Raw genomic sequence first — 16,273 nt, forward strand, 5'->3', positions numbered from 1 at the left:
TAAACAGAAGTATTGTGTTGTTGTTGTTTGTAAATAAGTAAAACTGCCAAATCCCAGCGTGAACTACCGATTGCCGGGGTATAATTAATGGTAGTATATCAGGAAAGAGAAAAGAAGTTTTTGTGAAAGGATCTGAATAATATTCATTCCGTATTTAAACAGAAGTATTGTCTTGTTGTTGGTAACTAAATAAAAATGCCAAATCCCAGCGTGAACTACTGATTGTCGGGTTATAAGAAATGGTAGTATATCGGGTAAAAGGGGTGAAGTTTTTGTAAAAGGATTTGAATAAAATTCATTCCGTAATTAAACTGAAGTATTGTCTTGTTGTTGTTGTTTGTAACTAAATAAAACTGCCAAATCCATGCGTGAACTACCGATTACCGGGGTATAAGAAATAGTAGTATATCATGTAAGAGAAGTGAAGTTTTTGTAAAAGAATCTGAATAAAATTCATTTCGAAATTAAACTGAAGTATTGTCTTGTTGTTGTTTGTAAATAAGTAAAACTGCCAAATCCCAGCGTGAACTACCGTTTGCCGGGGTATAATTAATGGTAGTATATCAGGTAAGAGAAAAGAGGTTTTTGCAAAAGAATCAGAATAAAATTGCTCGGGCACTTACCTGTGAGTTGCAGTGACATGGATCAATTACTAATTAGCGTACCTGTGGCTGTCAATCAAACCACAGGTGGGCTTTCCCTGCTATCAGTATGTGTGATCCCTCATTGTCTTCGTAACGTTTTGCCCGCGGCAAGGTACTTTGCTTAGTTAACACTGGTTGTGATTTAGTTTACAATGGTTGTGATTTTCCCCGTGAGTTATTCCAGAGACGTAGACATAATATAACAGAGACGTAGATAAAATAAATAATGTATGTGTCTGGTTATACACACTTTTTTTTTTAAATTAGGACAACTCGCTACCTGTTTGGTACTATATTCTCATGATGTATGTATCGTCTTGTGTTGAAATTAATATTTTAAATGAAACATATGAACGTTTTACTGAAAATCAATCATATTTACGTTAAGTTTGTTGAAACGAAAACTTGCTGGACATGAAGACGAAAATATATATTATGCGACTTGAACTTCTCGATATTTCTGAAAAAATGCTTTTTGATTGAATAAACAAATAAACAAGAAATGCCCACAGTAAGAATATTGGGACGTTGACCGACCAGTTAGCCGGCCGGACACAGGTAAAGTAGCTGTGCCAGCGAGGCATGGTCGCACAGCAGGAGTCTTCACACCTCCCGGTGAAGAATATAGCCTCCGGGCCAGGCTTGAGAAAAAGTCGTAATTTACTTTACAACTCGTAACATAACTTTACTATTTGTAATATAACCGTAATTTTTACGAATATGATAAGAAAATACTATGTGATTTTACCAAGCTGCTTTATCGTTGGATACTTAACAGAATACATAATGTATTGCTGGCTTTACGATAAGAAATTAACCAGTCATGTTAATTTTACATTTCATATTATTTTGTTTTCTTTTTTCATAATGAGGAAAAACGGTATAAAGCTAGTATATTAATAATCCGAAATAAAAGGCCAAAATAAATTCAAAGTAAAATCAAAATCATTTCTATGGAATATATATTCTGGCACTATAGGGCCTTCTTCAGTCCGAAATAACACTACCCAACGTGTTCGTCTACATGTTTGTTTACATCTATTGTTTTCTTTTTATTTCCAGAGTGTAGAGGTCCCGTGGTATAGCGATGACGCCGGGGCCAAAATGACTACTGATGGATAGAAGAATAGATTACAACGGTTATTTATATTATTGTATATAACGCAATTCAATTGGTCATTATTAACATTGACCTAGTCAAAAAAGAGGAGAATGTGGCAAGATAAATACAAGACGAATGGAGGGTTGATTGATTTTTTATATAGTCGGCGATGTAAGATTACTTTTGAAACAATATTCTGTGTGTATATAGACTGCTTTCTCTGTCAGGTCACACGGATCACCATAATTATATAATTACCTTTACATTCTATTGCAGGTTGTCATTGTTACCAACGGTAATTACCCCTCTCCTGAGTAATAATTAGATCACATCTCACCCTAAATATGATCAATCAATCAATCAAACCCTAACCCTAAATATGTACCGATTACCTCAGACCGGTAGGTGTGACAGGTTGTGTATATTAGAAAAACATCACACATACTGAGTATCCAATGAATTATCTGCTAAAGGTATCTGCAGGCTTTGTCTTCGTTGTAGGTCTGGTTTGAAACGGCGCTTTATCGACTGAAAATTCCTCCCAATCTCGGAAGAGAAGCATTTTATAGCAGATTCATATTATAAATATATCTTAAAAATTCTTGTATTGTAGAAAGTAATATCAAAATGCTTGTATTGTAGAAAGTAATATCAAAATGTTTGTATTGTAGAAAGTTATATCAGACGAAACATAACATACACTTGCATAAGCATGAAGGGTCGTCATAACTCAGCAAAAATGAAGACAAATATAGGCTTAGCCTAATGTCCAACCCAGTGTATATACCATCTTGTATGAATAAATATAATACTTTTGTTGTTGACAATAAAATCTTTTGGAATGGAATAAAAACGCAGTCAAGTTCTAAACTCTATTACCAGGTATATTCCTGTACAATCCATGTTGTCTTTTTTTAGTATTTGGTCTATCGTACTGAAAAGTTAGTTAGCATTTTGCAGGCGTAATACTTCATTTTATAACGCAGGCTCCACGAGGACTGTGAACACTCGCTGTGTTTTGTCAGGTAAAGCCTGTCGCCTGGCACGTGTGTATACCAGTCGGACACCTCTCTGCAGGGGGTACAAGGTGGTCACAGGTATTGTATACAGATATTGAATTCATTTAACAAGGTGAAGCTAAAATGCTTAAACACGTACTCTGCATCATGATTCTATGATGATCGACATGCATCAACCCTAATAGTCTAAATCTTGCACGGACCATCAGATGTTCACTTTTATCACATCTATGATCAGCAAGTCTATATCTGAACAGTAATAAGGTCTGATACATTACCATTACTTATATACCCTGCAATCGGTAGTTCACGCTGGGATTTGGCAGTTTTATTTAGTTACAAACAACAACAAGGCAATACTTCTGTTTAATTCCGGAATTAATTTTATTCAGATTCTTTCACAAAAACTTCTTTTCTCTTACCTGATATACTACCATTAATTATACCCCGATAATCGGTAGTTCACGCTGGGATTTGACAGTTTTGTTTAGTTACTAACAACAACAAGACAATACTTTAATTCCGGAATGAATTTTAATCTGATTCTTTTACAATAACTTCACTTCTCTTACCTGACATACTACCATTAATTACACCCCGGCAATCGGTAGTTCTCGCTGGGATTTGGCATTTTTATTTAGTTACAAACAACAACAACAAGACAATACTTCAGTTTAATTACGGAATGAATTTTATTCAAATCCTTTTACAAAAACTTCACTCCTTTTACCCGATATACTACCATTTCTTATAACCCGACAATCAGTAGTTCACGCTGGGATTTGGCATTTTTATTTAGTTACCAACAACAAGACAATACTTCTGTTTAAATACGGAATGAATTTTATTCAGATCCTTTCACAAAAACTTCTTTTCTCTTACCTGATATACTACCATTTCTTATATCCCGACAATCGGTAGTTCAAGCTGGGATTTGGCATTTTTATTTAGTTACAAACAACAGCAAGACAATACTTCTGTTTAAATACGGAATGAATTTTATTCAGATCCTTTCACAAAAACTTCACTTCTCTTACCTGATATACTACCATTAATTATACCCCGGCAATCGGTAGTTCACGCTGGGATTTGGCAGTTTATTTACAAACAACAACACAATACATCCGTTTAATTCCGGAAAGAATTTTATTCAGATCCGTTTACAAAAACTTCACTTCTCTTACCTGATATACTACCATTAATTATACCCCGGCAATCGGTAGTTCACGCTGGGATTTGACAGTTTTGTTTAGTTACAAACAACAACAAGACAATTTTATATTACATTCCGGAATTAATTTTATTCAGATTCTTTTCCAAAAACTTCACTTCTCTTACCTGATATATTTCCATGATTTATGCCCCGGATATCGGTAGTTCACGCTGGGATTTGGCAGTTTTATTTAGTTACAAACAACAACAAGACAATACTTCTGTTTAAATACGGAATGAATTTTATTCAGATCCTTTCACAAAAACTTCACTTCTCTTACCTGATATACTACCATTAATTATACCCCGGCAATCGGTAGTTCACGCTGGGATTTGACAGTTTTGTTTAGTTACAAACAACAACAAGACAATTTTTATATTACATTCCGGAATTAATTTTATTCAGATTCTTTTCCAAAAACTTCACTTCTCTTACCTGATATACTACCATTTCTTATATCCCGACAATCGGTAGTTCACGCTGGGATTTGGCATTTTTATTTAGTTACAAACAACAGCAAGACAATACTTCTGTTTAAATACGGAATGAATTTTATTCAGATCCTTTCACAAAAACTTCACTTCTCTTACCTGATATACTACCATTAATTATACCCCGGCAATCGGTAGTTCACGCTGGGATTTGGCAGTTTATTTACAAACAACAACACAATACATCCGTTTAATTCCGGAAAGAATTTTATTCAGATCCGTTTACAAAAACTTCACTTCTCTTACCTGATATACTACCATTAGTTATACCCCGGCAATCGGTAGTTCAAGCTGGGATTTGACAGTTTTATTTAGTTACAAACAACAACAAGACAATACTTCTGTTTAATTACGGAATGAATTTTATTCAGATCCTTTTACAAAAACTTCACTCCTTTTACCTGATATATTTCCATGATTTATGCCCCGGATATCGGTAGTTCACACTGGGATTTGGCAGTTTTATTTATTTACAAACAACAACAACAAGACAATGCTTCAGTTTTCGGAATGAATTTTATTCAGATTAAGTTACAAAAACTTCACTTCTCTTACCTGATTAAATACAGTACCATTACTTATACCCTGCAACCGGTAGGTCACACTGGAATTTTGCAATTGTAATGGAAAAAAAAAAACAATAGCAAGACAACATATCTGTTTCAGAATGATTTAATTTGAGATTAATTTAACAAGCTTCACTCCATTCACCTGACATACTACCATGACAGATTGATGTCTCGGTAACCGGTAGCTCATGCTGGGACCTGGCACTTGGCCAGTTCTGGCTAGCTGAAACACAGGTAAGCCGTGCGCTCAGCCGTGACCGACCCTGGCAGGGGGCCAGTACCTAATCGACGGTGACTGCTGGCAGGGAGCCAATATCTTCAGCGACAACTCTGAATTTTAGATGACATTTGTCTGAATTTTAGATTACATTTGTCTGAATTTTAGGCGACTTATCTGAATTTAAAAAAACGTGTCTGAATCTTCAGAATTTGTCTGAATATAATAAAACTAGTCTGATTCCACAAGGAAAGTCTGAATAATTCAGATAAAACGTAGTAATTTCAGACTTTACTATCTCCTAGTGTGTCATTGTATGATACACATTTCTCTTAATTAATTACTTTTCTTCCAACTCAATCATCTTTTTCTCCAGAGCACAAAAAAGAACTGGAAACAACAGAAAAGGAAAGTAACATACATGTAGGCCTATATGTTTTCTGGAAATATATATGATGTGTTAATTCTCACAGCATAGGCCTACATGAATGTGAAGAATTAAATATTATCAATGTTTGAGAGAATTTCCTAGTTGTAATTCTATAGCAGCTACATGGAATGTACGTTTACATATACACATTGTACAATACATATACATCATAAAAATTTGTTTCCTTCCAGCTGGACATTCATGTCATCTCTCTCCAGAACTCAAATATTGTTTACAAAAAAAAACAGAGACATAGATAATTTAATTAAATCTCTGCAAAAAACTACACGAATAATTTAACACATATATTGTACTTGTAAAATATCTATGTATGAGCTAATTTATTTTCACATCTTTGACAGCTACATGCATGGACGTTGTGGAACGTTTTCGTGTGGTTTTAAATGAGAAATTATGTTACGATTATTTGTATTTAACCTTCATGATTCGGTTGATGTAAAATACGACGAATGCGATGCTGCAATAATTGCCCCTTGCCGGGGCCCCATCTCTGCATCGGCCGAATATAGGTGTCGATTTCCATGTATAAAGATGCTTTTATCGAAAAATGATAACAAAGCATTGTCATTAATGTAAGAATACTTCATTTGCATCAAATGTATCATCTCAAAACAACAATTTACATACCGCATTAGTGGTTTATCACACGAAACGAAACCGACACGACTGAGAAACACATGTCCATGTTGACATTTCCACGCAGCCTCGTTTTCAAAGAGTTTGGCGAATTTATATTTAGAACTGTGCTAAATTTACACGGGGCTTCCCCAAAATTTCAATGGTCAAAACTGGACACCGTAAGCAGAACTTGACCATCATTATGGTATACAATGACTTTTGGAAGGCCAAAGAACGCATTTAGACTGGTTTCCTTTGCCCGACTATTCACTTTAAGGTCATGTTAGTTGATGGCTACCTAAATTCATAAGTATAAAAAGGCCATTTTGCTATCTTAATTACATAGTAACCCAGATTGTTTTAAAAGTACTATTTACAATCATAAAATCATGTCTTTGAGAGTTATGGCGCATGTTGAAGCTTATGAAAATCAAATGACCGATCGTCTATGTATGAGGAGCACATTCAGCCCTTCCACGACGCCATAGTTCACTTCTGCTCTAGCTCTCCGTGACAGTTTTCTACACACAGGAAATCATGGCTGCACTTGGGCCTTGTGTCTTCAACACTATCATAAGCAAAAATGACATTTCATTTGCTGGAACCCTTTAAGGCGAAACGGCTGGAGTTAGTACGTAATGACTTACCTAGTACTCTTTAATTTATACTGATTGATCTGTTCCCTTTGTTTCCCCCTTTTTATGTCGATTTATATTGTATCCCCACCTGGAGGAAATAAAGTTTGATGATCAGTTCGTATACACTACATGTCCTTTGTTTTCTAGTAATGTCTTAAATAGCAGCTAGAGTAAAACTAATGTCAGTCTTCCAATATGCGCTGATAATTAAGGGACTTTGGTTAGGAGTTCCAGTCGTTGATCAGTCTTATTGCAAATGAATGTTTCTGAATGATAAGTCTCGTACGAGGTTTCGGTAATATTTTATTGTGCCCTTTTGTTGTGCAATCATTCTCCACCACAGGCGCACGCATTTTTGTATTAATGAATATTTTATTATGTTCTTAGTAGTATAGTCTGAAGTAATATATAACCAAGACATGCTGTCAGATTATTTTTTTAGTCTGCAAATGCCATGGTTTGGACAGCATGCTTCGACCTCTATCAATAGATATGTCAATTCCTTTATTAAGTTGAAAAGCCTTTTTACTAGTTTGGTGGCTCTTCGTTCTTCATGTGTATAATGAACATGTCTTTTATCATAAAGTTCGAAAATTAACGTCCTCTTTTTGAAATTTACTGCAAACTATAACTGTATATACAGCTAAAGACTGCACGAGAAAGTTGGCATTTTGTCCTTTCAGTAGATACTTTATTCAATTGAATACAATAACTCTTCGAAACGTTTATGGAATTTTATCTTTTAATTAATCTTATCTTTTTTAATTCCACAACTATTATTTGATAAAGTTCTAAAGGCTGAATAGATTTAGATACCATGGATACTTAAGATGCTCCACCGCGAACAAAGCATGAACGATACACATCATTTGAATACGGAAGAGCATTACTATACGGAATAACATTACCGCCATTAATTATACACTCATATACATAAAACTACTGGTATGATATCTGTTTTTGAATACATATAAATAATTACCACCGGATAAATAAATGTATTTATAATATATGCAGTATATACTGTGTCTGTACTTCTCGCATATATATAACAGACTCTCTTATCTTAAATAAAAAGTGAAGAAATTAAGTGTATAATTGATGGCGGTAATGCTCTTAAGTATTACTACCATCAATTATACACTTTTTGATGAAAATCTACAGTTATGATATCTGTTTTTGAATACATATAAACAAATATCATCGATAGCTATATCATCAATAGATATATATAATATAAATAAGTGTTTTATGCACGTATAAGTACTTCAACTATAGATACTGTGTCTGTACTTCTCACATATATCTAACAGACTATCTTAACCTAGTAAATAATAACAGAAGAAATTTTATCAATGCTTGTATTTTATTCATATCACTTACTTCTGATATCTTTTACAATGTCATGTATTAGTAAGGTATTCATCACATAGCTGCTAAAGCCAAAATAACCAAAAATAATGTTTGGGCCACCCACCCTCGATATTCCAAGGGTGACCATCACTCGTTATAAAGTCAGTGATAAAGTCAGTGATAATAACCCCTAGAATATTATTAATGTGGGTCGCTATGTTCATAAAAACGAGGCAGACTTGCAATTTAATGTCACCAATCTTTTATAACATTCATAATATTTTAAACAAGTTTATACATGAAATACCAATTTTGATAAGATGCCGAGAAGTTAGCACTGTAGTTACACTTGATGGCCTGCGCCATTTGTTCCCGGAAGTGAATGTTTTGGACGATTCCCGTTACATGTCGGACACACAACATCTCAGAACCACCATTTATTTCGAACATGAGGGTTCCTGTTAAGGAATCTGGGTGTTCGGTCGGGAATAACCACCTTCCCGGGATCACTTTACGGGCTCCACCACACGGGCCTACCCTTAGAAACAGGGAATGACCATCCACAAACACACACAAATCATTGTATTTGAATTCGCCGTTCACTGTCAATGTAAACGAATTGAATGGCAATATTCTATACTTAAAACACTCGAAGGTGATGCCTATGAACTGGTCATCTAAAACAGTGAGACACGCAGATGTTTTCGCATTGGTTACCTCCCCGTAGAAAGCAGCGTCGACAGGGGGCACTTTCTGTTCCGGAAGTACGCTACGAAGGTACCAACGGAAAGGCTTACAATTCAAAGACTTTATAAAGTCCTTTTGGATTTTCAGAGATTTTTGGTCCAGCTTTGGGAAGTTTCCGTGCCTCGCACGATTAACTCTGTAAAATAACTCTTTATACTCGTCCATCCATATCTCAGCTACTCTCGCTAGGTTCTTCTTGATGATCAATTGCCGGTCTCCGTTAAAACTGTAGCTTTGTCCCTCTTTAAAAAGATGTCCAACTTTGGAACAGGGAACGGTTAACACTCTCCCGGCACACATCCAGTTTTTGAAGGAAAGGTCAAAGTGTTCTCCTCCCCAAATGTCCAGTCCTTCGTCAAAGCCACCGATCTTAAAGAAGTGATCCCGTCGGACAATGATGGCGTTTCCCACCAGTACTGGAGTGATAAATGGAGCAGACTTTGAGGTTACGGCCAATTCAAGATACTCCGGTACCATAAACCAAGCATACCTGAAAAAGACAATGACTTTATTACTGTAAACTGGGAGAACATGCTTATAATAAGGACACATTATTAGCTTACCATATTTACCTTCGCGTACAATGTTTCTCAACGTCACATAGTTTCTTAATTTGCACAAAAAAGAGTATTCTTGTCTTGATATCTGACCTAAGTCTAAAGTCGACATGATTTAGGGAAGGGTGCTTACCTTAGATCCCAGCCAAAACCGCCCCGGAACCTTGGGCCTCTATTGAAGGAGTAATAGTCCATAGTTTTGGCGGCGATGATGTCAACCAAAGGTTGTAAGATGGCTGTAGGTTCGGTTTGGAGCATATGCAACAGTGGCTCCAGCCAGTGCGTGTTACACTCCATATGGGCATCAAAGAAGACCAAGACGTCACCAGATGCATTTCGGGCCCCAGTCATCCTGGACCGGACTAGTCCCGCCCTCTGGCGGTTTCGTATCACCCTGGCCTTGGGGACCAAAGACAAGTACATGTCGAGGTCATCCCAAAGATACGCCATTGTACTGGCATCGTCTACGAGGATGACCTCCTTGAGGACGTCCGTGGGGGACCTGTCTATGACACTGTGGACAGTCCGGAGGAGGGTGGACAGAGCCTCGTTATGGAATATCACCACGACAGACACTGTGAGTAGGGTTTCCATGGGATACGTGATATTTAGGCATCCCGGGTATCGAGTGTCCGGAACAGGACGTCGGACAGAAATAGTGTCTGAAGCCGATATGTTGTAATTGAAGTCTTTGGTAATTTCCTTCTTCGGGTGACGGGCCAGAATAGCTTGTAGGGTTTGGTCCAGTTTTATCGTATATTTCGTGTCGACAATGGCATTTAGTCTGAAACATAATCATAGATTTGGTGTTACAAATGATGTCATCACACACTCACACTTCTAAAACATGGAATATATTACTTAGGGATATGGGCGACATTATATATAGATTATTGTCAGATGATTTTGTGGTAGCATAAAAGGATTACTGCGTCACTCGTTTCCGTGATTATTCCATTACAATGATAGAACTCTGATTTCGGAGTACATTTATATTTAAGGATTAACTTGAATAGATTTTTTATGTTATGGAGATATAACACAAAAATCTGAGTGTACTCTATATAAACCACGAAGCGGTTTATGATGCGATTACACTCAGATTTTTGTGTTATATCTCCATAACATAAAAAATCTATTCAAATTAATCCTGATAATTCAATTGTCTAAAGATAATCTCTTCAACATTCAAAATTCATTTCGGGAGTCTTTTGTCTATGAAATCATTACGCCGTTATATCAGCCAATCAGAAGCATCGTTACAAACGGCAACGCCATTTTTCCTTTAAGGGCTGATAAAGTAAATTTTTAAGCCAATGAAAATGCGCGTAACAAGCAAAAAATGAATTATAATGTGTTATTGAAAAGTGATGTGTAAAATACCGTTGTTGAAACGTCCGAACATAAAAGGAAAGAATAAATGTATACTGTACTAATTCTAATGTCCCTGTGTAAAAATAGTTGGGCATAACATTTGAGTAACGTTTGCCCATTTTAGTTATAAATTCAATTAAATTCAATTCAACTTTATTGCTTCCTTACATTCATACAAAAGGGGATCGATAGCAAAACATACATGTACATAACACACAGTAGATCAAAACAACAACTTAAACATTTATCAAGCCAGCTTTCCTCAGTTCAAATGACTTTTTAACAAAGAGGCCTAAATCCTGCAGAAGTTTTAGATCGTTAGAAGACAAGAGTCGTATCAAATTTTCAAAATCTGTTAGATGGTGGTTAATTACATCTTTATGACTATTAAAGAAAATTGTTCTCATTGTAGAGTTAACGGTACACTTAAAAATGAAGTGGGTTTCATCACAAAATTTGCATAACCGCATAGGACGGGGGATCTTTTAAATAAGTTATCCAAATGGATTTGTGAAATGGGTATCTGTTACAAAATGCAGGACTTAACCAATATGCCAGGGTGTGCTCAACATGTTAAAAATCATCAATCTTATTTATGTATTGGCTACTATGAATTATATTGAATTGGAATATTTTTGTTTGATTAATTATTTAATATCCTATTAACAGTCCTGGTCATTTTAAGGACGGCCTCTCATGTGGTGTGTAGTGTGTATATGTATGTGCTGCACAGACTGAGGTATATTCGTGTTGTGTCTTTTTGTATAGTGGAACCGTTGCCCTTTTTATGATGCTATATCACTGTCAAAAGAGCTTGCTACCAAAAACACCAAGCAACACACCCCACCAGGTCACATTATACTGACAACGGGCGAACCAGTCGTCCTTCTCTCTGTACGCTGAGCGCTAAGGCCTGTAAGGAGGAGCAGAAACTACCGTTTTTATAGACTTTGGTGTATCTCGGCCAAGGGACAGAGCCCAGAGCCTTCCTCACAGGGGCGAGCGCTCAACAGAAGGCCAAAAGTTAGGTGGTGTCAAGGGAGACGTTAAGAACAAAGTTAGCTAAGAAGAAGAGATAAGATCCTATTTAGTCGCATTTTACGATCATTAAAATTCGCCCTACTTGTATGATAGGAATTTGAATCTATTTATCTGAAAACTGAAAGGTGAAATGTAAAAGATTAGTATTTGATAGGACTATATTGTACATACGCTATCAAGCCCGTGTGAAATACATTGCTACTAAACAGATTTGCCGAACTCCAGATCCAATATTTTTGTACCGAGGACAATTTGTTTCACATCTAGTAATATAAAACCATCCCATATTCGTGATAACTACACTTATGCAGGTGCCTTATGATTAATATATCCATTATTTCAATAAATAAATAACACGCACAATAAATGCCGAACTCTGGTTACTTCGGTAGGCATAGCTGTAATGCCGAACTCTGGTGACTTTAGGACCTACCTGTTTTCAGCCTGACGACGTTTCTGTATCAATGCTGTTTGTTCTATTTCCAGCTGCCGAAACGATTGAGGAAGGGACATGAGGATGATCCAGGTCTGTCCGAGGATGAACAGGAGCAGGATGGACAACAGTTTCCGAAACCTTCCTGTCGCTCGCACCGACCTCGCCATTTTCTGTGTCACGTGATCTGCTGTACGCACGTGAACAAACACAGGTCCTTGATTGTCGTTTGATGCTTTTATGAACTTAGTTCACCTCAATATCAGGAAAATGTCGTAATCAAGGCTTATAGCAGTCATATGTTTAGAGTTAGTAAATTATGCATGTCAACGTTTCGAAAATAGTATTTCAAGTAATTTTGATTGGCTACACTAAATATTGTGTCAAAAATCGTTCCCTGAATTTCCTTTTGAATAAGACAGCTTTTAGCACAGGGACCTGGCACGAAAATTTTAACCGACAGTATATATATATAAACATATATATATATATATATATATGTAAACAGTTGGTTAAAAATGTTCGTGCCAGGTCCCTGTGGCTTTTAGCGATATTATATCGTTATAATATTTACCGTTATCATGTAAAGTGCATGATACAGACCATTCGGGCCTCTTGTTTGTTGGACAGTTTGCCAGTATCATGATTACTGAAAACGACAATACTTTCATCTTTATACGGAGAAAAACGCCGTCTTGCCATGTTTTATGGTGTGACTTGTGTCCCTTTTTACTATAACTTGATAGAAACCGATTCCCTTAATCACTGGTGTCAATTTAGGACATGAACAAGATTTAAAGTTGTAAAAATCAACATTATATGGTGCATTCTTACACAAGTTTTCTGGGGGAAATATTACGATTATATATAGAAGGATCCCGGAGTTATCTCGCTTTGTTCTAAAACGCACACGTACAAAATGTAGGAGCTAGCTTCTGACCGTAGCCAATATGTGGCAGATGTAAACTTCATGCGCGAAAAAGCCTTCACGTACACATGAATGAGAAAAATCAGCACAAAGAAATATTGCTTTTGCTTATAATAGGAAGGCAACTTTTTAAAACTACATTTATTAAAGTCAACGTGTTTTATAATAATAAGAAGACGACAATTCTAGGTTAACTCACGAGGGCCTAGTTATAATCGCGAAGGAGAAGCGGAGTCGCCAACGAAATCACAAAACGTATACAGCTCTGTACAAATATAACTTCCTATGTTAAAGTAAATATAGTTTATAATTTGCATGGAATTCTCATGCGTTCTTAATTTCTCCTTCTCAGCTGTGATGTTGATCCTGAAGATAGAAACAAGCCCTATGATATTGCAGGTTGGCGATGAATTGTTGGTACTTTCATGGAATTGAAATAGTACAGCTTTGTTACAGACTTAGCTTGTAATCCTTCAGGTAAGTGTTTCAAGGCACGAATTTCATGTTGTAAAAACATACATTTGATATTTGAGCTCAATAGAATATTTAATGATTAAAAGATAAAACACCATCAACAGGATGCAGGTAAAGGGAAATGCTTTTGAATTCAGATTTGTATGAAAACACCAGCAAGTCGGTTAATAATAGGGAAAGCTACTGTTGTAGCGGTAAAGATTATAAGACTCTTTCATATGTGGATATGAAGGATAGTGATATTCTACCCGAGGGTCACAAAATGTAGTAAAACCCGAGGCTTGCCGAGGGTTTTGCAACATTTTGTGATCCCGAGGGTAGAATATCCCTATCCTTCATATCCACTTATGAAAGAGTATTTTTCTTTCATACCACGACGTTTTACTGCAATTTTACAACTATAATATCCCGCCATTTTGAAATAAATTCGAAGAAATCCACGACTGGAAGTCAATTTCCATACATGAAAAATTACGTGATATTTTTAACACAAATTCCGTTGCTTGCATCTTTTATAGTAAAACCAGTCAATTTTGTGAAAAAAATGTTAAAAGTTTACCGAGGAAATAGAGATTTTGTTGACGCCGTGACGTCACGAGGCTTTATTGCATGGGTAGCCATGCAATACAGCCTCAGGCGACATGAGTGTATTGCCCTAGACCAGCCAGTATTACACGTGTAGGTATGAAAGAAATCAAACTTCTATCTTTTGCGCTACAACAGTAGCTAAAGTATAGCTTGTAGTAAGGATAGATTTGTTTAATTGTTGAATCGGTTTTATAAAAATTCACATTGCTGATGCGGAAAAATAGAACTTATTCCTATAATTACTTTCCGTTTAGAATTGTCAATGAAAAAAAAACGAAAAAAAAAACGATTATACTACATTATCTATTGTTTTGTTGAGATGTCTAGATCATTTGGAAATAAAGAAATTAAAATTGAAATTGAGATCACTTGGTAAAGGTGACCAAAATTTGAACATCACTGTTCCTTTCATATCATTGCTTGATCGTCGACAGTGTGGGTTTTGCGTCTTTAAAGATAAATTGATTGACTGTCAGAATTTTTTATTTCACATTTTTTGAAATGCAAATTCATGAATGCTTTTTAATATTCACTGAAGAATAACTAATACTTTGACATTTTCATTTTCGAAACTCTAAACTTATGATACATAAATTTCCCTTCTTCGAGGTTTGATAGAAATAATGGGAGATAACGGACTCAGGCTAAGAGCCTCTAATATCATATCTGGAATACAAACATAAAAACATGTGGTCACTGGTGCAAATCGATAATTGGCTATCAAATATTACCACCTTGATTAGCCATATATAATGACTATCGGTTAATTAAGGATTCTCACGCTTAAAGTTCATTAGTCGGTGACCAAACAATGGGTTAGTGTAACAAATGAATAGATAAGGTTTATTAACTTTTTTACATCAACAATATCATGTCAACCATTCGTTTGATGATACACGTACATGTAAAAATGATACCTATTTAATATGACCTGGGTGGTTAAAACAACACCGATACGTGATAGATGCCGAATAATTTAACTTTAGCTTCCTAAAATAGATAATCAAGTCATTTTTGGATGTGGTGTATTTGTCTCGTAACATGGAACGTTCTTAAGATGGCGAGTCGACAGTTATTGGCCAAATCACTGCCCGTCTGTGGATAGATTCCAGATCATTTCTTGTTGTTTCCACCACAGCCAGCTGGACGATTTCTCTGCTGTTCTTGACAGTCGGTCCACTGATGCTTTCCTGTCTCTTCCCTTCACACCCAGTGCTGCAAACATTCTCCATTTTGAATGTACAGGAAATCCTCTGCATCCGATATCCACTGGGAAGGCCCTGATGTCTCCTGCCAATTCTTCATACTTCCCCTTCTTTCGCTCAAATGCCTCCTCATATCTTTCTTCCCACGGAACTGTCAATTCCACCATGACCATCTTCTTTCCCTGCTGTGACCATACGAGGATATCTGGACGCAGATTGGTCTGGATGATGTCGGGGAATACCAGTCTCCTGGATAGATCGACCCTCGTCTCCCAGTTCTGTGCGCCGTCAAGGATTCCCTCTGGTGAACAGTTGTAGAAGTGTGTCCTCCCTCCGCGCCTCGTATAAAGTTGATGAATGTACAACCCTTCGCAGGCTTCCGCTTTTTAGTCCTCTCCCTCTCCAGGATGTCAGCCAGTTCTCTTAGCACCTTGTCATGGCGCCATCTGTAGCGTCCTTGCGTAAGGGCGACATTGCATCCTGATAGTACAAGCGCAAGGTTCCCTGGTCGGTTGCACAATGGACAGTCTGGAGTCTCAGTCAAGCCCCATCTATGGAGGTTCGTAAGCGAGGGAAGCAGGACGTAAACTGACCACAGCAGGAACTGGATT

At 36.6% G+C, this 16,273-nt stretch overlaps 2 protein-coding genes across 2 annotated transcripts in view; one reads left to right on the forward strand and one right to left on the reverse strand.

Annotated features, from left to right (window-relative positions):
- Positions 1-16,273, forward strand: part of LOC138318526 (transcriptional repressor protein YY1-like) — a 34,282-nt gene that overhangs the window by 15,275 nt on the left and 2,734 nt on the right. The window lies entirely within an intron of this gene.
- LOC138320044 (polypeptide N-acetylgalactosaminyltransferase 13-like) lies at positions 8,316-12,675 on the reverse strand. The gene is made up of 3 exons (XM_069263134.1): positions 12,468-12,675; positions 9,753-10,403; positions 8,316-9,552 (listed from the first exon to the last, which is right to left on the reverse strand). Exons 1-3 carry the CDS (start codon positions 12,635-12,637, stop codon positions 8,598-8,600), a joined length of 1,776 nt encoding a protein of 591 aa, XP_069119235.1. The 5' UTR covers positions 12,638-12,675; the 3' UTR covers positions 8,316-8,597.

Source organism: Argopecten irradians, chromosome 3, assembly GCF_041381155.1.
Source record: "Argopecten irradians isolate NY chromosome 3, Ai_NY, whole genome shotgun sequence".
Taxonomy (NCBI): Eukaryota; Metazoa; Mollusca; class Bivalvia; order Pectinida; family Pectinidae; genus Argopecten; species Argopecten irradians.